General features: G+C 43.3%; 1 protein-coding gene across 5 annotated transcripts in view; it reads right to left on the reverse strand.

Annotated features, from left to right (window-relative positions):
- Tmtc1 (transmembrane O-mannosyltransferase targeting cadherins 1) overlaps positions 1 to 25,079 on the reverse strand; it is a 209,708-nt gene that overhangs the window by 168,545 nt on the left and 16,084 nt on the right. For 4 of the 5 annotated variants that reach the window (XM_087658354.1, NM_001431791.1, XM_087658355.1 and 1 more), the window contains 4 exon segments: positions 22,830 to 23,007; positions 13,383 to 13,456; positions 9,214 to 9,390; positions 7,653 to 7,856 (listed from right to left, as the gene is read on the reverse strand). In XM_087658354.1, the coding sequence (XP_087514480.1) occupies positions 7,653 to 7,856; positions 9,214 to 9,390; positions 13,383 to 13,456; positions 22,830 to 23,007 (633 nt within the window). 5 annotated transcript variants of the gene reach the window in all.

Consider the following 25,079-nt stretch of genomic DNA (forward strand, 5'->3'; position numbering starts at 1 on the left):
CAAAAACAATTGAGTATGTGCATTGACTTGGTGGTCGCTGTGTCCAGAAACAATCCTTCCAGTAAATGATCCCTAAGATGAGTTAAGGATCATTAAGTTGAGCTATGCATGTATAATAAATAAATGTGCATTATTCCAGTGAGTCAGTCTTCCGATAGATGGTCTAAGGACATCTAGGAGGGCTGAAAGCAGTATATTTAATATTTAAAAGTTCATCTTTTTCATGTGGACATTTTCCATCAATACGTTGACTCAGGAGGTATAGGAGTCTAGAATAGACAAGGAAATGGGGGTGGGGGGTGACAAAGCAAACATAGCAGAAATGTTCCCTTGCGGTCTGTACCAGTGCTCCCGAGAGCCACTATGGGACGCAACCTGGATCAGTCTCCTGCTTCAGCATCACAGTGAATATGGGGTGGTAATTAAAAGGCAGAGGAAAAGTGACCCTGAGACTTTCAGAGAGATCCAAGAAAGCAGATTCAAGAGGAGATAGCAAACCAGACAGCCCAGCCCAGCCTCCCTGTATTCTTCCAATGTAATAAAAATCAATACAGAACACAGAACAGACATGGTCGAGAGAGAGCAGACTCCCATAAGCTGCCCTCTACCCTCTACCTGTAGACTGTTGGGCACGTGTGCACAGTTAATTAAGTAAATTAAAAATTAGTATGGAGTCAGGTGCGGTGTCTCATACTTCTTATGGCACTGCTCAGGTACCTATAGGAAAAAAGACCTAGGCTACAGTGAGATTCCGTCTCACAAGAAAAAAGTTAAAGGGGTTGGGGGGAAGAAGGAGAAGAGAAAAGGGAAGGGAAAACTGAGGAAGAGAAAAAGAAAAAATAACAAGGAAGGGAGAAAGAAAAAAGAGGAATAAGGGGTGGGTGTGAAGGAAAAAGGTAAGACCAAGATCCAGAGAGTTCAGCAACTGCCCCAAGAGACACACTGCATGTTGGAAGCCAGGGGGAGGTACACACTGCCTCTCCTTTCTCCTTTCTTATCTGCAGCTCCAGGAAGATCTGGAAATAACTAGTTCTTCCAAGAACAAAAGGTGAAACAAAACACTATCCAAACACCCCTCCCTGCCCAAGTTGTTCCTGACTTTTATAACAACCCAAGCAAGGCAGTCAGGAGGGTTCACATTCCAGACATTGTGTTCTGATCCACCCACTGCCATCACTTGTGAATGTCTGGATACAGGCACCCTATGTGGGTGTCCTGAAAGGTTTACCTGACCAGTCATGGTTGCACAGGAGAGTGGAGGGGGCAGCTAACTGGGGAAACCCCAGTCTTCCCCATCCCCCCACCCCCCCACCCCACTCCTGTCTAAGCAAGATCATCTTTCCCAATCAAAGGTTTTCATCTTCATGCATTGAAGGTTTTCACTTGAAAGCTACATTCCATCAGTTGGAACATCCAAATACAAAGTATTAAAAAAAAAAAAAAGTCTACTATGAAGGTTTAACTCTCGGCGACAACACACTCTACACCACTCAAGAACCAAAATACCAGTTAACACAAACGTTAGCCCTTCTTTCCATAGAACTCTGGCTGGCTGTTTCAATTTTCTTCAATTATGCTATAGTAATTGCTGTTATCCCATAAAAATCAATACTTCCTTTAAACAGTTTAGCAATACTTATGTAGGCTAAACCATTAAAAGCAAATCTGTGAAGTCAACAGCTTGGGGTGATTTCAAAACCAGTCTGTATCCCCAGCTTAGAGAAACTGAAGACTGTGGTTTGAGCAATATGAACATGAAGCATTTATAAATCCATATCATAAAACACATCTTCCTAAGGTTGTTGGGTCGTCTATTTAAAAATCCTTACACGTCAAGTCTTTGTTACTGCATTTCCATTATCGCTTGTTTGTTGGTGGAACATTTTATTCAGCCATAACTCAAAATGTATCAAAAATTTTAATTGACCTGGACATCATAATGCTTATGACCCCAGAACTCAGGAGACTGAGGCAAGAGGATCAGGAATTCAAGACTAGACTTGGCTACATTTTTACTTTTAAGTCGATAGGCTCGGAAGTGAAAAAGTTTCAAGAATGCTTGAAACTCTAAGGAGGACAACTCCCATCAGTCAATGGACTGCAACCAAAGACTGTCTACTCTCCTGCTAAACAGGGATGACTTCCTACCATGACTATGGAAATGTTTGTCTTTCACGTTCTGTTTCCTTCTAGCATATTGTAAGCTCATGAAAAGGAAGTTGCCAAGCACTATAAATAAGTCAAACCAAGACTAAACAACCAAATTCCCTTCATAAACACAGCAAGGAAAATGTGATGATTACAAATGGAAATGGGCTCCAAACACTATACTCATACCAGTCTTTACCTAATATAACATGTGTGTGTGTGTGTGTGTCTACATGTCTGTGTGTGTGTGATTGTAACACTTGTAAAAATCACAATGAGGAGTTAGAGTCGAGCTAACTCATGTGTTTCATACCCTGACCCCAGGGGCAAGTACACAGGAGGAAACAGGGCTGAAGTCATTCCAACCATTCACACACCCGGCAAACCTGGCACTCAGAACCTAGCGCGCTGCTCTGAGAATCCACTGCTTACCACACAGGCTTTGTTGAGGACGACATCTCCAAACTGTAATTCACACGCGTCTCAAGTATGCTGGCCACCCACAGCTACTACCGTAGTGCCCATGATATTGATCAAGATGAAATAATGGTCCCATCGATTACCCCTCCCACCCCCGTTGAAAGTGAATTTTCAAATCATTTGCACTTTCACAATTCTGTTTTCCTTCCATTAGATAAATTGATCTTCAACACGTATGAAGGATTTCTGTTCTTTTCAAGATGGGTGTAGCTTTAAGATTCGGCCACATTTGGTATTATGCAACACACGATAATGGATCAACACACATGCCAGGCAACTGTTAAAGCAACAAGCTCAAAATCCCAAGGTCTGAAGCCACAGTGATTCATGGCCTGGCACAGAATAATATCTCATGAAGGAACATTTATATATCCCCTGAGCATTTGTAGTATTATGATGAACTAATACTGCTTTTTATTACAACCATGCCATGGCTACAAAAGAGAAAGGGGGAAATAAGCCAGATGACAAAGAATTGACTAAAAGAGCAAAGAAAGAGCGGCAAATAGCCAGCAACACCCTAAGATCTCTCTCCAAGTTCAGCAAAAGGAGAGGGAGCGGGTTGGTGGTCTTGAAGCACAGCTACCATGTTCTAAACCATAGAAGCCAGACGCCGGATATCCAGATGGTGTCTGTTGAGCAGCTAGAAAAGCAGACAACCCGAGACCCCTTCCAAGAGCCTGTTGTGATGGTGACAGGTTTGAGTGCCAACCAGAAATGCCTGTACCCGGTGGCTGCTTCAACATATGTCCCCGTGTCTCCACTTGGAAGCAGACACCTAGCTTGATGACTCTACGCTTAAAAGGGAAGGACCAGATCAGCCTATGACTGCAATTCATGGGGGACACAGACTGCCAAAAGCAGAAACCAATCAGGCAGAGCAGAATGCTGGGACTGCCAGCCCCTCCGAAAGCATCAACTGCTCCCATAAATTCAAGGGTTGTTGCCTCCTGAGTGTATGATGTGTGCTGTAGAAGCTTTCAGTGCTGAGGCTCCTGAGGCCAGCCAAGGCTCTGTTGAAGTCATTCACCATGCACTGGGCTCAGCCCAAGATAGAAGAGGAAGTCAACCAGCTCTGGGAGAACATGTCAGGCACTTTCTGCTGCACCACATCCTGGCCCTGCTTGCTGTTCCTACCCACTGTCCATTCACAGATGGGAAATAGTAAGAGGGAAAAAAATCTACCTGTGTTCATCTTCTCCATCTACAGAAGAAAATGGTTCTCCTGATAAACTCCTTTTCTGAAAGAAATTACTCTAAAGTCACTAAAAACTTTAATTTCACACGGTCTCCAAATACACAGTTCATGCTAAATGAGCTCTGATACCATCAGGGTATTTTTAAATAAGATTTTAATTTATTTTTAAAAATTATTTTATAGCAAATGTCTTGCTGGGTGGGAATGGGGTGCATGCCTATAATCTCAGTACTCGGGAGTGCTGAGTCAGGAGTATCTTAGTCCACTCAAGAAAACTACAGATCACCATGCATATGAAGCCAAATAAGAGTCCTTCACTTAAGCCAGAGACTAAGAACAGGCTCTTGTCATAAAAGAACTCTCAGCCTCAAGGCATTTTTACAACAGATCACTCCCCAGCAAGGATAGAGGAACCCCTTGATCTGTTCAAAAGTTTACAAGAATCATTTCTCCAAAGAAGGGAGAAACCACTTATTCTTTCAAATAGATGGGAGGTCTAGGTCAGAGTAACCTGACTTCTCAAGTTCAAGGACAGCCTGGGCTGTGCCATGAGTCTCAAGCCAGTCTTTGCTATATAAGGAGACTCTTTTTCCAACAGCACAAAAGTGTAAATAAAGATAAGTCTTTCAGCTTTTCCTTCAGTCCTAAACACCAGCACTCAATCAACCTTCCCAATAAACCACGTCCTTTTCCATAAGAGGACAAATGCCTTCACTTCTCCTCTCCACAACTGTAAAATTTACCAGCTCTCCTGAGGCCCAATCACCAAAGAGTATAGGGTCTAGAAAAAGTCCAGGTAAAAAAGAAAAGCCAGCAAGCCATGAAGGACTAAGATTAGAGAAGGGTATACAAATGGCCCAAATGACAGCACCCTAGATGTGAACAGGTTTAAAGCAGTTCGATAGTAAATGATTCAGGGCCAATGAGGTGGCCTTTGTCACCACTGCTGACCACTTGAGCTCAATCCACAAGACCCACATGGAAGGAGAGAACAGACTCACACAAGTTGTCCTCTCACCTCTACACTCAGTGGCATATACAACCACACACACATAAAATACATATTTTAATATAGTTTCAATTATGCTCATTGATTTCTCATGTTCTCCACACTAAAAATTATGTCTGGCATGCACAGAGGAGCAGGGTGGGTCATGGTGGAAGAATGACGTGCCACGGAAAAGGGGAGGGTGCAGAGGACGTGTACAAGAAACCATTTTGCATAGCGCCTACTGTGGACACTATGGTCTACGGAGTCAACCGAGTATATATGTGAAGAATAAAGATGCAATTTCACTTAGTACTCTCTGAGCTTCCTAACATGAAAGGGAAGGTGTGCAAGCATGCATGTGTGTGCGTGTTTGATATCTTTAAGATAGTGGAGGTTTGTTGACATTGGAAGCATTTCATATACAGTGATTCAGTAAATAGTTGTGCCACTCAACTGTGGTCTTATTCCAGGGTGTAGACCCTCAGTATTCCATCTCCCAATATTCTGTTGACCCCTAAGACAATCACAGACAAAGACAAGCTGCTAAATCTGTCCTTGCAGTAGGCTTTCCTCCTGGGATTGTATTTTTCCCTGAATTAGGAAACTTCTGAAGACAACACTTTATGTGACAAGTCTTGGTTCAACTTTTGTGAGGTTTACTAGAAGTTAAACCGAAACAGAAAACTCCCACACACTCTCCCTCCTGCTGCATAATCAGGCTCACCACTCACTCTACACCCCGGTGTTCAGAGACCCACACGATCACGACACAGCATCCACAATGCAGAACTATGCGAGGGTCCTTTTGTTGCTGCAATAAAACATTCTAACCAAAAGCAACTTGGCGGGAGAAACCGTTTGTTTGGCTTACAGTTCAGGTCGGGGCAAGAACTTAAAGCAGACCATGTAGAACTCTGCTGAGAACAGGCTCCTCAAAGGCTTGTGCTCAGTCCTGGGCCAGGTGGTAGGCAATGGTCCCAATCACACTGGGCCGGGTCCTCCTACACTGATAATTAAAACAATCCCCCTTCCCCACCCACACATATGCTACTGGCCAATCTGATCTAAGAAATCCCTCGGCTGAGTCTTACATCTTAGGTTGACTTTAGGCTGTATCAAGTTGACAGTTAAAGCTAACAGGACAAGAATTAGGATGTGGGATCTGCTGCACAGTGGAAGAAGTTGACAATTCTCTAGTTCTTGATGTGCAGTACAAACGCCTTTGGTCCTGATAGACATTCCAGCATGCTACTTTTACACTAACAGAAAGTAAGCAAAGGAACTGTGATGGAATGTTCTGCCTGCAGAGACAGAGATCTTAAGAAGCAGCATGCCATCGCCTCTCTGAACTCAGTGGCTTTACCCCCATTGCATCTGACAAAAGAATAAGCAGAGCTTTCAGAAACAATTTTAATGATAAATTTAGACTCAAGTGCATGCCACATCCATCACAGCCTTCCTTCCCTGGGAGGGAAAAAATGATCCTTGCGTAGAAGCATACTGACCAGGTAAGAATGTAGCCTTCCAGAACACTGGTGTCTGGATGGAGAAGCAGAATGTCGTCTGCAGAAACATGTTGCCTAACTCTCTCCCAGTGCTCATGTGTGGACCCAAGGATAACTGCATGAATCCATACCCAGAGTAGTCATGGAGGAGCCAGGATCACATAAGCTGGTCCAAGTGGAAACCTCCACTGTGGCACTAAGTTGCTCACCAGGACTCTGGACTCGCAGCCTGACAAGTGGCAAAGCACAGGTCTGAGTGACGTAGCCCAGTTCCAGCCCTGCCACCAATACATGCTAACTCAGAGCATAGGCAAAGTTTATGACCTTTTAAGAATCCCAGTGTTTTTTAGTCATTGACCCTCCACAAACACTGATAGACATGAAGTAACAGCAGGATGTATAAATCTCTCCTCCCTACCCAGTAAACAGCAAGTGGATGACCAAAACAAGTTTGTTTCAGTTCTACAATGAACCTGCTTCTTTGGTGTTCACGAGCTAACGGTGAATCAGAATAGTTGTTGACTGTTGTTTTAAAGCCAGCTGTCATTAAAGATCAAGTTATATAAACTTAAACAAATTGCATGAAGAAAGTGTTAAGTATCAACTCTGGGTGTTTCCTACTTAGACTACCCAGTGAAGTTGGCTTGTGAGACACCAAGTGTCTGTTTTATCTGTTTATAGGAACTGCAGAGTGACTGGCATTGGTTACTCCATGGGCAGTGATGTCATGCATGCCACAGCTTGGCATCACCTGTGATGGGAACACAATAAATCACATGCCCTCTTTGGAAAGTCAGTCAGAGGATATGAGCACGCCATCCACAGGGGTTCTTGCCTTTATGTATCTTGTTCTAGTATCTTTCATTTCTCTATATAGTTCACCTGCGCACAATGTGGGCCCGCACCTCACACACAAAATTGAAAATAAAAATGAAGAAAAGGCCTAATATTCTTCTATTTAACATCTTTTCTCCCTACTATGTCATTTCCAGTTCTGAAAATTTTTCCATGGTTGATTCCAATCCATTCTTATGGCCCACTCATTTGTTTATCTCACAAACATTTAATTAACTATCAACTACATTAAGAACTTGGGATCAACTGTCAGCAACACGGAGCAAGTTTCCACCCTCAAGCTATTCAGTCAATACAGACAAACTTCCAAGCCCACCTTGAAAGTCCCCAACCCATAGCCAAGACCCTTGAGGGAAGAAAGGTCATCCCAAAGGGCTGATTCAATACTTTAGCTCAGCAGACAGACTCTACGGGCTGTAGCACCGGGCAGTGCATGACCTAAGAAAGGAATATGGTGGAGAAGCCAGACTCATACCTCATCAGTGACCACAGTGCTCTCGGGGACACAGGGAATCCACTGCTCTTGGGCTCTGGTGGCAATGGCGAATGGCAGCCTCCCCAGGTGTCTCTGTGTGGGAAGCGCTGCTTTCTGCTCTCACGGTGGGGGTGGGCTTGCTGAGAGGAGGGCTGGGGGCTCCCTGGCTGCCTCGGGCTGTGCTGACATATGGCCCCATTGCTCCTAAATCATTCACAGAATTGAGGAAACAACAAGTCAGACAAAAGGTCAAGGCTGCAACAGGAAGCAGCCATCCTTATCTTCCTAGCCAAGATCCCTGAAAGCATGTTGTCTCAAATCTCCAAGCCCCCATTTCTGCTATTATAACTGTCTGGTTTCAAAGGCATAACCAGGTTTTCCTTTTCGGTTTATTTTTACTGACACGTATTCACTGCACATGCTGCAAGGTTTCATGAGGATATTTTCATGTAAGTGTATGATGTATTTTAACCCTATTCCTCCAAACCCTCTAACCTTCCCTTTCCTCTCCATTTTCACCCCTTCATTCCCAGGACAGTCTCCCTTTAGCATCTTATGTGCATGCACACACATATATACAACAATATAACCCACAAATGAGAAGAAAAAAATGTGATAATTGTCTTTCTGACTTAGTTTACCATGATCTTCAGATATATCAACTTTCCTACAGATTGTATCATTTCTTTCCTTTTTATGACTGAATTCCATCGCTTATAAATATAACTTTATAGAGTCCTCTGCTGATAGATGCCCAAGTTGACTCCATATCTAGCTGTTGTAACTAGTGCTACAATAAAGATTTATGTGCACACCTCTGTGGGATGTTGACTTGGGAGTCTTTCAGGTAAATATCCAGAAACACTATAGCTTGGTCATATGATAGACCCATCTTCAGTTTTTTGAGTAACTTCCATACTGATTTCCACATGTCTAGATTAATTTGCATTTCTACCAGCAGGGCACAAGTTCTCCCTCGGATCCACAGCTGTTACCAGCAGTTGTCATTGCTTTTCTTAATGACTACATGTAAAACTATAAAGAACTATGGGTTTGATTGGGGAAGGAAATTCTACACGCTCAAACTTCTGATATTCCCTAATCAGTCTTGGCATCACAATCCACACAGCAAAACAAGTGCACCTTTAGAGCTTCAGAGGAAAATGGGGCACTCAATAAGCCGTCTCTTTAACTGGAAACTTACATGACTTGTGAGTGAGTGTACACGGATGGTCAAGACTGACTCCAGCCAATCTCTAATGCCCTTAGATCAGAGGACTGGAGCAAGCAGGCAGGCTTCAAGTTCACAGAGCTCACTCATGGGTGACAGCCATCCGAGCTTGGAAACTCAAAACTGTTATACCTACCATTCATAATGTTCTTTGTGAACCAAGATTCCCTCAGCAGCACACAACTCACACAAAGTGCAGACTGGCAGTTGGCGCAGCTACTTTCCATCCCGGATGTGACACTCTCAGAAACCATGAGCCAAAGTGAACCCTCCCTCCTTCAAGTTAATTTGCTGTAACTAATGTGACGGCAAACGTTGGAAATGACTTACAACTTGTCCTGCTTGTGGGAGGGGGAGAAGAGATCATAAACCAAGCACACTCCAAACACGGTGACGCCCGTCTCCTTCACCAGCATGGCACAGGTCCCCAGAAACAAACTGAGCAACAGGAAGAAGGGAGAAGCCGTCGGGGGGAAGCACTGTCCTGCACAGTCCTGATCCAGACTCCTGCAAAGCAAGGTGGGAATTTCCTTATCAACACATGGGTTGCTATGGAACAGTCCCTTAAGGAGAAGTATCTCATGTAGAACAAGGTGCTCTGAGCAAGGATTTCTTCGAGAGCATTCGCCAGGCAACTATTTAAGGTTGTTAAGATGGCATCACGTCGGACTGCTTCTTCCTCCACAGCTCCCGGGTGTATCTGTATGCACTCGTCTTGGCTCACCCGATGGCTGCCACCAGAGGAAAGGAAGAAGCCTTTCTCCTGCTTGGGGAAGATTCCACATATAAAGTTTAAAGTTATCCTTATTGATCCATTCCATAAAGCTATCAGAAGAAGTCCTGACACCCAGTGGACAGTCCACAAGCACAGGGAGATGCGTGGGCTAACATCCGCTGGCCGCAAGAGCCGTGGCCTTGGAAAGGGCCACAGGTTCCACCACACTATTGGTGGATCTCGCAGTGTAGCCTGGAGAAGGCACAATACTCTCCAGCTCCACCGTCTCTGCTGATACACATAATATTTGTAAAATTCATATCCAATAAACAACTTAGGACAGTCCAAAAAAAGATGGAAGACGGCTGGAGAGAGCTCAGTCCTGCTGTTCTGCTGGAGGAAGGGAGTTCAGTTCCTAGAACCCACAACCGAAAGCTCAGAACCTCCTGTAACCGCAGCTCCAGGAGAGCCTGTGCCCTCCTCAGGCCTCCTTGAGAACGCACACAAATGTGTGCATAGGAATTCAGACACACACACATTTTTTTTAAAAATCTTTAAAAATATTGTTTAAATGGAAAAGAGTCCAAAAATATCAACTCAGAGCTTAAATTACAGTATGCAAATTACGATACAATATGGTTTGTAATGAATGAACACTAAAAAAGTCATTTAAAACAGTTACATAAGGATAGATTTAGTAGACGGGAGGATATTCAAGTGAATATGTCCAAGAAAATAACACGTATTACTAGCACATATGCACAGAGTGGGAGGCCAGATTCCCTGGCACAACCCACAGATGTACAGCTAGCCAACAGAATACCGACCAGAAATGGGAGGACAGCACGGTAGCAAAGACCAGGTAAGAGACAGATGTCAAGTACTCATCACCACGATTAGATCAAAGGGTTTTTACTCTATGCACAAAACAGCAGAGAGAGATGTAAATAGCAGTCTCTCTGGGATGGACGATAGGTTTGGAACATTTTTCTTTTCTTTTGGCTAATCTGTTTATTTGGATTTATATTCAATGTGCATGGCAACCTTTTAATTATTAGTGTGTGTGTGTGTGTGTGTGTGAAAGAGAGAGAAGTGTGTGTGTGTATGAAAGAGAGAGAAGTATGTGTGTGAGTGTGTGTGGTGTGTGTAAGAGAGAGAGAAAGGAGTGTGTGTGTGTGAGAGAGAGAGAGAAAGAAAGGAGTGTGTGTGTGCAAGAGAGAATATGTGTGAGAGAGTGAGAGAGAGAGGAGTGAGAGAGAGAGTGTGTGTATGTATGTGTGTGTGTGTGCGCGCAAGAGAAAGTGTGTGTGTGTGTGTGTGACAGAGAGAGGAGTGTGTGTGTGTGACAGAGAGAGAGAGAGGAGTGTGTGTGTGCGTGTGTGTGTGTGAGAGAGAGTATATGTGTGAGAGAGAGAAAGTGTGTGTGTGAGAGAGAGAGTGTGTACATGTGTGTGTTTGTGTGTATGTGTGTGTGAGAGAGAGGAGTGTGTATGTGCAAGAGAGAGAGTGTGTGTGTGTGAGAGAGAGTGAGAGAGAGAGGAGTGTGTGTATGTGTGTGTGTGAGAGAGAGAGAGTATATGTGCGTGAGAGAGAAAGTGAGAGAGAGAGAGAGAGAGAGGAGTGTGTGTATGTGTATGTATGTGTGTGCGTGCGCGAGAGAGAAAGTGTGTGTGTGTGAAAGAGAGAGGAGTGTGTGTGTTTGTGTGTATGTGTGTGTGATAGAGAGAGAGAGGGAGAGAGAGGAGTGTGTGTGTGTATGTGTGTGTGTGAGAGAGAGTGTATATGTGTGAGAGAGATAAAGTGTGTGTGTGTGTGTGAGAGAGAGAGAGAGAGAGAGAGAGAGAGAGAGAGAGAGAGAGAGAGAGAGTGAGTGGTTTTGCACACATGTGAATGCAGTTGCCTATAGAGACCACGTGAGGCCATCAGATCCTCTGAAGCAAGAATTACAGGCAGTTGAGAGCTACCCAATATGGGTTCTGGGAACCAAATCAGGTCCTCTGCCAGAGAAGTATATACTCTTAACTACTGAGCCATCATTCAAGCCTAGAAATCTTTATTTTTTAATCACAGTTTCCTACACAGATTTCAAGATGTTTTCAGTGTTATTTTTCCAAATAATAAAATAGAACTACTCCAAGAAAACATCACTATTTCCTCATGTAAGTGCAGAGCCACTAAGCTCCCTCTCCCTTGGAGCAAGGGGCAATATTCTTTCTAGATTGTGACAGCTCCTCGTGTGTATTGCATCTTGGAACAATTAGGATTACATGCAAAATTGATGGTAGAACACACATTCTTCCGTGGGCTTGGCCTAGAACTAAAACTTCCAAAGGTGAGCAGGGCGCACACAACCAACCCGTGACGATCTGGCTTATAGCCACACAGATGGGATATAACCAAACAAAAAATTTTAGATTAATCAATAGATTGATTCTAGCCTAAGACCAGAGACTAGAGACTTTATTATGGTATGTGCACGATTATGAATGTAGTGGACAGTATCAGGCTTGGGCTTGAGGATGAATACTGTATTAATCTGACTCCATCCTCTACAGCACCTCCTAGGCTCCTGTACCAGAGTCCTCAGCCACTGCCACACTGGCATTTCCCTGCCAGAGAACTCTTCATTGTGAGGCCTGTCCTGTGTCCTGCAGGGCATCCTGCAGGTGCATATTTCCTCTCTATCTACTAAATGCCAGTAGAAAATGGAGGAATTGAGGAAGGTGGGCCCTGCTCAGAGAACTGGCACTGAGCGTGTGTCTTGGGAGGCCATCCCATGCTCTGGACCTGAAATCGCTTCATTTCTCTCCTGTCTGCCACAAGGTTGAGTATTTGCTGTCATGCGTTCTTGTGCTCTGTCTGAATGTTTGAGGCCAACCAGCCATGACTCAAACTTTGAGCCAAAATAAAGAATTCCTCTCTTAGGCTGTTCTCTCAGCTATCTGGGCCACAGTGTGCCAAAGAACTGCTGTATTAGAGGAAGAAGGGAAGTTGTTGCTAATTAAGCACCACAGGTTGAGAACAGTGTTCTTAAGTAAGTGGGTTTTGTGAGTGATAGGTCAGTGACTTGATCCAAAGGCCAAGTTTATGGATTCTTGGCCAGGATCTCTCCATGACCTGCCTTCTTTTGGGAGACGCTCTGAGTCCTCTGTCCAAACTCACATTTTACTAACTTATTCTCTCTGTGGACATGTCACGGGTCTGTTGAAATGTCTTCGCTTTGGGGATAAAGATAAAATATGATAGAGGTTTCCTGTGTTTTGACAGAAGGATTCTAAAGTGCCAAACTACAGCTAAGAAGCAATACTTCCTAGTCAACCGTGTTATATAACTGTGAGTGGCTATTGTAAAACTATAGAAAAAGGTAAGCAACACTTGGATCCCCAGTGAGGGCATGGTAGTCTTTTAAAGCTGATGTCAGGGTTAGGGAAACGCTCAGGAGGTAACACGCCTGGTACACAAATCCCTAGCACATATTAAAACACAAACAAACAAACAAAAGATGAACAGCATGCCTGTAATCCTGGGACTGGGCGAGTAGAGATTTACACACACACACACACACACACACACACACACACACACACACACGTGCACAGGATATTAAATGCTTCAGAATGGGGCTGGAAGGCAACAGTTCAACACTGGGTGAAAAGATGGTTTTTATCCCTGACACCCACAGAACCTGTTATAGCCCAGAGCCTCTCTCTGGTCAAGCAGGGGTTTAGTGTACATGCGGCAGTATGTGACCAAATCACAGAGCCGTTTACTTAGCCCCACTCACCTGTGGTAGGAGAGAAAGGCCAGCAGGAACAGGAGGCATGCTAGTACATCAGCCCTGCCCACGATGCCAGCCACCTAGAATACAGTGAACACAATGAAGACTGTAAGCCTTGGAAAGTTATTGTCACAGTATCTTGTGGAAGTGCATTTGACTTTGGGACCAGCATAGCGGAAAGTATGTGGATGGCAATCTATCGAGCAACCACCTCTCATTATTACACACGTTCCACATTTAAAGAACGAGAAAAGGAGGAATGCGAGGTGGGAATTTTCATACTGAACCTTACTTCTAATTTCTCTTCCAGAGGATCAATTCTCAGCATAAAAGTTTGTTCAGTTATTGATTTATTAAAACATTCTTTAAGGGTTGTGGGCATAGCTCAGGGGTAGAGTGCTTGACTAGACTGTGCAATGGCCTGGATTTGAGTCTCAATAAACTTTACCATGAAACACAGAGTGTCAGACACTGTGATATTCCTTGAGTACAGGGGTAGTGATGGGTCACAGAGTATTCGCTGAGTGGAGGGAAAACAAAAGCAGTGAAATCAATACTTTACCAATGAGGGGTCTCCTGGTTGCCAGAAAGTACGTGTGTGTGTGTGTGTGTGTGTGTGTGTGTGTGTGTGTGTGTATGTGTGTGTGTATACAGATGTATATGTGTGCATACAGATGTATATGTGTGTGCACATAGGTGTATATGTGTGTGCACAGGTGTGTGTGTGTGTGTACTGATGTATGTGTGTACAGTCTCACAGGTCTGTCAATGCCCCGTAGTCCACTGACCCATCTCAGACAAACACTGGCTCCCTGGAAAAGGGTCTGACACTAAGGCTAAGCCCTGGGGAGACTCAAGAGCAGCAGGGTCACCTTCTCATGTGAGGGCACAAATCACTCAAAAAAAAAAAAAAGTTAATCGAAAGGAAAAAAAATCTAATGGGGCTCTCAGTGAACAAACCTGAGAAAACATGACTAAAATAAACAAGGAACATAATGCATTATAAACCATTAAAAACACAGAAACCCACAATGTACATTGAGACACATGGGTAACAAAGGTTACAAGTTACACAAACACAAACAGCAAACTAACGAACGAATGAGGGAGACTCTGCTCTGCCTGTCAGTGTGTGTAAGAGCAGTGAAGCTAGAACATGCCCATCTGCTTCCAGAACCAAAAATGTCATGCAGAGCAAGAAATCAGAAACATCAATCAGGCTGGGGGTGCAGCTCGGTGGCGTTGAAGCACTCAGCCGGCAAGGTCAAGGCCACAGGTTCAATCCTCAGCACTGCTGAGTGAATATAAGCAGTGAATAGCAGAAGGCAAACCTAGGACATGTAAGTTATCCGAGAGGCGAGGTATCCTCATGACTTCAAACCATTTCCTCACCAACTTAATTTTCAGGAAAATAAAAAGAGTGAAGACACTGTGGAGTTGTAAGACAGAACATTATGTCTACTGGGATCTCTCCTCACAAAGACACCATGCAGGCCTGACTGTAGCTGAGGATGTATAACCTGATCACATTTGTGAGAATGAAAATGTACATGTTATTAAACGTAAATACATATTCTAAATTATAGCATATCAATGTACATTAAGACTTTATTATATCTGTATTATACCTGATTTTTATCATGACTCCTAATTATGTTGCTACTTATAATTTATAATATGAAATTATAAACTTATAGGTCTAATATATGTATGTATGTATGTGTGTATGTGTGTATGTGTGCATTATATATTCATATTAAATTTCATACATTTAAATTATATTTTATTTATTTAAATACAATATATTATTTTTATTTTCAAAGCATAAATTTTAATGTACTATGCTGCTAAGAAATATTTGTGTTATACACCATAGAGTGTATATTCATATAACATTTATAAGTTGCATTCAAACATATTCAAAACTTTATGTTATATACTTTTTAATATAAACTCCAAATCGTATTGAAATTTATACATCATTTGACAGAAAGACAGTCTTCAGGACTAGAAGAGACGAAACCAGAACCATGAATAATGCTCTCTGTGTTGGGAAATACACAACTGAATTATTGATGTTTAAAGGGGCATGAATTATGTAACTCTCTCTAACTGCTGCAGAAAACAAACAATATTTTTATATAGAGGAGGAAGAGAGAAACGACAAAACAAAATCGGCAGAAGTTAAAACCAGCAAAGCCTTGATAAAGAACAGAGCCAGGGTAAGCCTTAGGCTCAACGCTAGCTTTCCATGTGCAGTATAGGAGGCTGCAATGGGCATACAGGGTCATGCAGGGAGGAGAGGGATAGTTTGCAAGCTCTAATGCTACTTTGTTCCATAAGATGTGCGTGTATTTCCCTTTGTTTTTGCTTGTTTGTTTTTTAATCTAAGATACAGAACTGTAAAGGTGAAATAGGAACATAGCTTTAAAAATATCTGTGTTCTAGTTTGCTTTCTATCGCTGTGACCTAAAGTGCCACAACCAAAAGAAACATGAGGAGGAAAAGGGTTTATTTCACCTCACAGCAGCACTCAAGGCTGCAACCTACAAGCAGAAACTGGAATAGAAGCCATGGAAAATTCAGCTCTCCAAGACCTGTTCAGCCTACTTTCTTATAACACCTAAGACCAAGAGTGGCACCTCACCCAGTGTGCTGGGCCCTTCCACATCAATTGACTACTTATGGCTTGCCTTAGAACCAGATGACTCTGGCTTGTGTGTTCCTCCTTCACAGATGACTCTAACCAACACAACTTCCAAGGAAGAGCTGGGCCAGGAGCTGTTTACGTGGGCCATGAGTAAGGCTGATCATTCACACACAAAAACATTGTCACTCACATTAGAGACGACCCAAGGGTCCATAGGTTCAGGGAATGTGAACCATCAAAACCCATGTTATAAGCACACTGTACAGAGGCAGTGACGTCAGTGTGGAAGAGAGCTTCTGACTTCTGAAATTCAGCTGAGTCACTAGTTAGTTCATGTGTTAACACCTGACTGCAGCTGCCAATGAGGTGACAGGAAGGCACTGCATCAAGCAGGTTTTGGAGAAGGAGGAACTCTTAACTCCAGGATAGCATTTTCTGTGTGGCTCATAGAAACTGTCTTTTCACTTGAAAAGTTACCTTCATGGTATCTTTATTTAACTTTATTGGCCAGCTTAACATGTCTATCAGCTATATAAAATCTATGTATACATATGGACTCATAGCAGGTTATGTATTGGGGAAGTTTCAAATCATCCATCCTACGCTATGAGATGCCTGGACACAAACCGAGAACCATAAGAGCAGCTGAAAGCTGTGATCTGACATGGCTACTTGGACCACATGCAGTGTTCACTAATTGGCTAATCTATAAGGAGCTTGAGAGCTATGTTAAAGAAGCTAACTCCAGGGACACAGGCAGTGACAGTGTGCTCTGAGGTAAAAGGCCCTATCTGAGCGATGACTGTGCACAAGTCACACGTGAGGTGCAGATGGGCTTAGTGATCACTGCTGTCTTGGAACATTTAAGTCAGCATGAGTTCAAGAAGGTACAACCCACCTAGCCTGTCATGAAGTCCTGGGCTAAACCTAGAAGGATGCCCATCCCAGAACGAATGATGTGACCAATAGCAAAGCTTACAAGTTGATTCTGGGTATAGCAAGGTGGAGTACAGCAGTCACAAGTTAGGCAGGCATAACTATTGTCTGTAAAGCATCTTGAACTCCTGCTTCTTACTCTTAACCAATCTGGAAAGATCAAGACTATGACAGCTGAATGCACAAACACATAAAGAATATACCAGCTGGGCATGCTGACTCACATCTATCATCCCAGCACTGGAAGGCTGAGACAGGAAGGTCATGAGTTCAAGACTAGCCTGGGTTATAGAGTAAGAGTTCACCTCAACAATAACATCATAATGTTGAGTCCCATTAGCAGAAGTTAATAGAGGGTGTGACAGTGTTAGTGCTGATCTTAACAGGTTCCTCTCTAGGCCAAACCACAAAGGACACAGTAAATGCTCATTGAGCTGAGCTCTTTGAGCAAAGCGTTTAACATCTAAAACAAAGTGACCATCCCTATCAACTGCTTGGCTACAGTGGCCATTTCCTGTTGCTCTGTTAGTCAATGTCACGATGTTTGTTCACTGTGGTCTTGTTCCAGGGATCGAGAACTAGAAGGTACTATGCCAACTGGAAAGCAATTGCCTGCCTCAGGGACTTTAACACCTGCTGGGGTCAGAAGAGGGTATTAAATAGGATACATGGAGCAGTTGTTGCCAGAAAAGAGAAAGGATTCATTCTGGCTACCGGATCTAGGAAGCATCACAGAAGGGCTGGCTCTAAATCTGAGAGTTAAAGATAGGCAGAGAAGATTTCAGGAGCTTGAGACTGGGGAACAGGAAGCAGGCAGAACTGGGAGAGGCAGTAACACGCATTCCTCTTGGAGGGTAGAAGACCCTTCAGTGGTTCTGGAAGGGGGGTGCAGTAGGGACAGGGCTGACATGTGCTGTCAGCAGTGAGACTGCTGAAGGACACCAAGCAGCAGAGGTGGAAGATAAGGTGGGTGATGCTATAGCAATGGCAGCCGAACTCGCCAGAGCTCTGATACAAGAAAGCAACAGGGCCGCTCACTCATGGTGAGTAGAAATGTATGCACCTTCCTCAGCCAGAAGTGCCGGCCTTCATCACCAGGGGGTGTTGTGTTAAAACGTGGTTAAAATGCTGGAAAGTGCTAGTGAATATGACTGAATAGAATTTAAAACAGGCAAGTCTCTGTCTCTGTGTCTGTCTGTCTGTCTGTCTGTCTCTCTCTCTCTCTCTCTCTCTCTCTCTCTCTCTCTCTCTCTCCCACCTCTCTCTAGATTTTAGAATATCTTCATGTGCAAACAATGAGATTATCTTGGGGATGGGACCCAGGACTGAACACAAAATCCATCTGTATTTCCATATACTTTATATACAAAGTCTGAGGGTGACCTTATACAACACTTTAGTTATGACCACCTTTCAACTGTGTGACCTGTCACACCAGGGCAGGTGAGGAGTTACCCGGTTGTGACACCGCGTCAATATTCAAAGTGTCAGGCTTTGGAGAATGTGGAATTTGAGATTTTTCAGGTTATGGGCATCGAGCTGTAATGGATATGTGGACCTGTTAGCCGGGATAACAAAACCACACACAGAAAATGACCATTAGAACTTCATTTGCCTTCGGGTTATATTGTGTTATTTTAGGAATGCTATTGACAGGGTTTGTTATGAGTAGACTCTGTGTCGAGTTACGAATATTTACTTTATCTGCCAGAATGAGCTCCATTAGCCTCAGACGTGGCCGGGAACGTGAATGAAACATGTGGGAACAGCCAGGAGCCAGACTGGCTGATTAGATCAGAGCCAATTTTCTCCTGAGCCCTCCTGTTCTGATTCTAGACATGTTGGGTTTAATCTCCCCACTCTGCGTGCCTGCTTCCTCTGCTCTTGCTTTCAGTCCTGCAAACCAGAGATAGCTATGATGACCAGATGTAAACGTTCATAGGAGAATCACAATGATTTTCCCGATTCTGCTGGTTTCTTTTTTTTTCCTTCATGATTCAGAATTCAGAAAAGCACAAAATTTCAAAGAAATACAAAATTGGGAAACCTGCCCAAGAATCTCCAGGGCTTAAATGAGGTAGTCTGGTCCTCTTCACTCCCTGCCCCGCTGAACACGATCCTGCTGTCACCATATGCATGCTTTCAAATGCTTGCTGGAAAATATGACTAAGACGCCCTGTGAGCTTAAATGTGAATAACTCTTCTCCTCTATGTCTTCCTTTCACATCTATTTGTGTGTTTACTTGGACTTTCTGTGAATATAAACTGTGGGGGGCCCCTACGACCTCCAGGCACCTACAAGGCTGGACTCATGATCTATTTGCTAACTGCCTCACTTACAAAGTAAACCACATCGACGCGCTGACCCACGAACAACCACATCAACGCGTCTAAACCAAATTCCACCCAAATTTAAATTTTCCATCTCCCTGCAATAACATGACATATGGTCCATGTGTACGTAGTCTTGTTTAATGAAGACGAGAGATTTCCCAAGGCCTCTGTGCCTTACTGTGCATGTTTAATAATTTATCATAATTGTCTGTGAAGTGCATCGTTTCTCCTGTCTCTCTGTCCTCCTCCCCAGAAGCCCGGACTTCAATCTATAATTAAACAGCAGACTTCATTCTGCTCCACAGTGTCAATGGTTAGGTGGGGTCAGCTTTCCTTGTCTCTTCTCCACAGCGCTCCATCTTGCAAATTCAAGCACCTTCCCAGGACCCTTCTCCCAGCTCTTCAATACCTGTGCCTCTTTAAATTGTGTTACTAAGGATTTTCGTATTAGCACAAGACCCCTGGAAACCCCCCTTTAAAGGTCATTTTACTAATAGGATTTGCTTTTCTTTCCTTCTTTTAAGAATCTAACCTAACCTCTATCAGCTCCTTATCACACTGCTCAAGGTTGCTGATGATTTAAAACTGCACATTCAGTTGATCTTCCCTGTAATAACTGTCCCCAAGTACAGTGCGGCCCTTCAACTCTAATTTGCAAATGTGTCAAAAATATAACACCACCCTAGCATTCTATATGACCAACACTGCCAGGAACAGAAATCTTTGGTTATTTTCCTTCATATTATGCACACAAAGAGCATTATAAAGTTAGGCATTTCTCATTTACTTAAGTTCATACATAAAACTTATCAGAATGCTTTTAAGTACTAAAAGAATCTACCCTTTCATACGCCATAAATCCTGGCATTTTAAAATTTAGCTGTATTATGCCCAAGAGATCCTAAGCAGCCACAGTTGTATTATGTCTGAATACAAGGGGGCTTTTTAAATTTTTTTCTAAGTTTACTGAGATGGCATTTCACGTGTGTCAGACTGGCCTGGAACTCTGCACTACGTAGCCTGGGATGACCTTGAACTCTGGATCTCCATGCCTCTACTTCACAAGATCACTAACCGTCACACCTGCTAGAGAGAGCTCTTCTTTCAATGGAAACCTGTCCAGTCTTCTCATCCTGTGAACTTACACACTTCACTGTTACTCACCTTCAGCATTTCCTCTTGATGCATTGCACTGCTATGTTTAAATATATTTTATTTATCATATCATATTACCTCTTTGTAATGAAAATACACATGGATTCTTGTGTGTGTGTGTGTGTGTGTGTGTGTGTGTGTGTGTTGCAAAACATGGAACTCAGGACCTCATACACAGGGCTATATCTATTGCCCTTAATTATTTTTAAATTTCCTGGAACAATTGTAAATCTCTACATATTATATTTTAGTTATGTATTAGTATTCTGGTTATAATTCGCATTGTGATGAAAGCAGAAAGAAGCTAAACACTGAACATGAATGTGTACACGTTAGTATGTGTAGCTGGTCTACCTTTTCTCAGAAGAGTAAGAGAGTGTACCACACAATTCTAAGCCTTGTTTCCGCCTTTTAGACTATTCCCATGGATGAGAACAGAAGGATGTGTGTTACAGGCATGGCTAAATGCTTTGAACTCCAAAGTCAGGGGCAACTACCACTACTACTGTCTCACCTAATGTTTTATGATCTGTAATCTGACAAGTTAGCGAGGTTTGACTTTAATTTGGACAGAATGTAGGAACTTCAGTCTTTATAGCAGTTGCCAACCAGTCTCTCATTGTCATCATTTTACAGAAGTACGGAAAACGGCTTCACTAAGCCATGCTGGAGGACTGTTACTTACACTTCAAACTCTTCCACCTTTAGGAACTTTGCCCAGTCTAACATACTCAGAAAGAGTAACGAGAACTATCTTAATGATGTAATTGTTTATAAAGTGATTTTTATCCATCACTTCCCCCACATATAATATATATGTACATTAGATCCTCATGCATTAGTACTAATATACATTCGCATATATGTACATACACATCCTGTAGATGATATACACATGAGAGACTACGTACACACACATACAAATACACACATGAACACACACATATGAACACACAAACACACACACACACACACACACACACACACACACACACACACCAAACCTCAGGCTTAGAAATTTAGAATTCTGTTCACGGAAAACATCCATCACATACCAAATTGGCAAGACTAATCCTTACTCTCATCTTAATCAAATCAGACTTCTCATGCCAGTTCAAACAAACATTCTATGAGTCCCCATAGCCACTATTCCATTTCTGACTCAACATCAACACAGAGTACCACCTGGTACTTCTAACACTGGGTCATATTCTTCATCAAAAAAGAAAGAAAGAAAGAAAGAAAGAAAGAAAGAAAGAAAGAAAGAAAGAAAGAAAGAAAGAAAGAGAGAAAGAAAGAGAGAGAAAGAGAGGAAGGAGAAAGAGAGAGAGGAAGAAGGAGGAGGAGGAGAAGGAGAAGAAGAAGAGGAGGAGGAGGAGGAGGAGGAGGAGGAGGAGGAGGAGGAGGAGGAGGGGGAAGAGAAAAGAAAAAAAGAAAAAGGCAGAGGTAGCCAGGAAACCCTTCTCTCTGGTGATGATGCCTTAATTGACAGAGGCCTCACAACACCAACACATCAACTGTCCTTTACAGGGGTCTTAGAAGTGTGCACTGCTGAACACAGTCAGATCACAATCTGTGAGCATTCCTTATCCAAATGAGAGAAGGGCAAAGGAAAGCAGGCTCCAGAAGAGAGCCAAAGTGGTATCTTCACTGAAAGTATGCTCTTGGGCAGATCTTCAAGGAAGTGTCCAGGTGCCCACATTGGCTTTACAGACCATTGTTTGAAAACCATGGTGCCCATCACTGACTAGAAGGCTTCATTCTCTGAAAACCTTGGGGTCAATGGCCCTACCAGAAAGCTGTTACCTGCCCAGAGCAACACACGGAGGAAATCAGTTACTTTTACTAAGACATGGCACAGTGGCTTTGTGGCGCTATCTCATGTGGTGCGTGATGGACCAAACCTTCAAAAGAGGCTCATAGATCTAAACTAACAATACCTCTTGAACAAAGTCTTCCCCACACAAAACAAGTAGACTTCTTATGGAGTGAGTCACTAAGTCCTTTTTCGTAACTTGGGAGAACGTCATTAGTCTAGCTTCCTTGACCCTTCCCCCCAGCACAAGCAGTTTCATACCATAAACACAGGCATGAAGCAGGTCAGGGATAACATCCCCTGATATCTATAAGCAGGATTTAATTTTTTCTTTTTTTCAAATAAAAAAAAAATCAGGAGTACTCTTTAGCCCCTATGCAAAGAAGCAGTTACATCCTGGGCAGAGCCAATGTGAACACTCAAAGAACATCATGGTACAGTAGAAGGGGTGCAGGGTAAACCTACACAGGGTGTGGACCTAATGAGCAGCCTAGCTGGTATAGCAGACGGACATCGTTTGGGCTGTTAGTGGCCATTATTTCAAGGCATCATTTATACTCACCGCCTCGGTGTGGACCGGGTGCACTGCAAAGAGCAGAGCTGTGACGAATGCCAGTCCTCGATTCTTGAAGACTGTTTTATCACAGGTATACATCAGCACGAGGGTCACCAGGCAGTGTAGAATGACGTTGACCGCGTGAAAGTAGAAAGGGTTCATGCCAGTCAGAAATATGTTTAGCCTGTTAAAAAGTAAAAATTAAAGGTGGAGAGGTCTATACAAGCCATAGCCACAGCATACACACAAGAGATCCAGCCATCATTTAAGAAGATACTTCATTTGCTAATAGCTTCCAGTGACTTGACATTTCATGCTTGTGGACCTTCCAGCTTTTTCCTATCTCAGAACTGACTCATCTACAGAAATCAACACAGAGACAGTTATGGTGCTATTCAGGGCACCTGGACCTCTTAAGGAAGGCAGACAGACAGACAGCGATCACTTTATAGCTCATGAAAGCCCCCTCTCCCCTTCCTGTCATTCTTGCTTTCACTTGACCCATGAGAGGGTGCCAAGTGTTGGTATCAGAGCCATGGCCACTGGAGATGGACAGAAACCAGGAGACTGCAACTGTGACTCAGTCAGGACAAACCAGGCATGAACGAGAGCTCTCTGCCACAGCACCACCAGGAGCCATATCTCCACATTCTACATCTGGAAGCTGCATCTACTGCCTCCCCATGCGGGACTCGTTAGCAATGCTTGCTACTACAAGCTGCAGCTGAGGCAACAGGGAGAGCAGACTCGCCATGAGGATTTAGTGTTTGTAATGTTTTTATTAATGTTTATTTATTTTGTGTGTGCGGATCGGGGGGTGGGGTGGGGAGAGAGGATGAAGTGGAGTCTCAAATGAATGCCACTGCACACATGTGGACCTGAGAGTATAGCTTGTGGGAGCTAGTTCTCTCTTTCTACCACATGGGTCTCAAAGATCAAATTTTGGGTCATCGGGCTTGGCAAAAAGCCTTTAACCGCTGAGCCATCTGGATGACCAGGGTTTGTTCTTGTAATTCAAGTTCCCTCCCGTCTAGGAATCTGATTGTTAACAGTGTGGTAAGCCAACTAAAAGAGAACCATAAACAGAAGGGAAGTCAAATGCTCAACATCAAAAAAAAAAAAAAAACACAAAAACAAAAAAACAAAAAAACAAACAAACAAAAAAAAACCTTAATGGTACCAAAATACACAGCAGCTACATCTACAGACATCTAAAGTTGCCTTTAATACTAGGATAAAATGTGGCTAACTAGATCTGTAGCGTGCAAAGTTTCTTCCTGTTGCTACAACCCTTTAATACAATTCCTCACGCTGTGGGGACACCTAACCATAAAATTACTTTCGTTGCTACTTCATAACTGTAATTTTGCTACTGTTGTGAGTTGTAATGCAAATGTCTGTGTTTCCCATGGTCCTAGGTGAGCCCTGGGACAAGGTCCTTCGACCTTTGAAGGAGTTGTGACCCATAGGTTGAGAAGTGCTGCTGTAGAGGCATAGAAGATTCCCAAACAAAACCTCTTGCTAGGTACTCTGGGCACAAACCTGTAATCCCAGCACTAGGATGGTTGTGGAAATAGATTTGTTGTGAATTTGAAACCAACGTGAGCTACACAGTAAAGCCCCTTCACAAAAATCCTGTCGAAAGACAAAAATTACTCTTATCTAGGGTGTCCTTGGGGCAGTGTGTCACAGCAGTTGATGGCCCACAACTCCCTGGCTTTCAGTCCATCACACCAAAACAACAATCCTACGTGTTTATCCTAGGGCTATTGACCTGCCTTTCTTACAAAAATGTCTTTGCCAAAACGTCCAACCAAGAATGTCACCCTTAGAGGTTCTAAATAGCCAGTGTGATTTGTACAGAGCTTGGACCTTCAGAACCTTAAACATCCCAAGCTTCATTTGGGCACCTGAATCTAAACACCACAGTTACTGTTTGTGGTGGTGTGAGAACTGTCACCCCCACAGGCCCATCTGTTTGAGCACAGAGTCCACAGCTGGTGGCACTATTTGAGGAGGTCATAGTTAGGAGGTGCATTCCTTGGTGGGAGAAGCATTTCACTGAAAAAAGGGTTTGAGAGTTCATGACCTCCCTTTACTTCCTGTTTTCCTCCTTCCTGTATGTAAATGAAAATGCGACCAGCCAGCTTCCTGTTCCATCATCCTGCTACACAATGCTTTCCCCGCCATTGTAGACTGTATCCCTCTGGAATGTAAGCCAAAACAAGCTTTCTCCCTTAAGCAAGTGGAGATGGG

The sequence above is a fragment of the Rattus norvegicus genome, chromosome 4 (assembly GCF_021556685.1).
Source record: "Rattus norvegicus strain SHRSP/BbbUtx chromosome 4, alternate assembly SHRSP_T2T, whole genome shotgun sequence".
In the NCBI taxonomy this organism is placed as follows: Eukaryota; Metazoa; Chordata; class Mammalia; order Rodentia; family Muridae; genus Rattus; species Rattus norvegicus.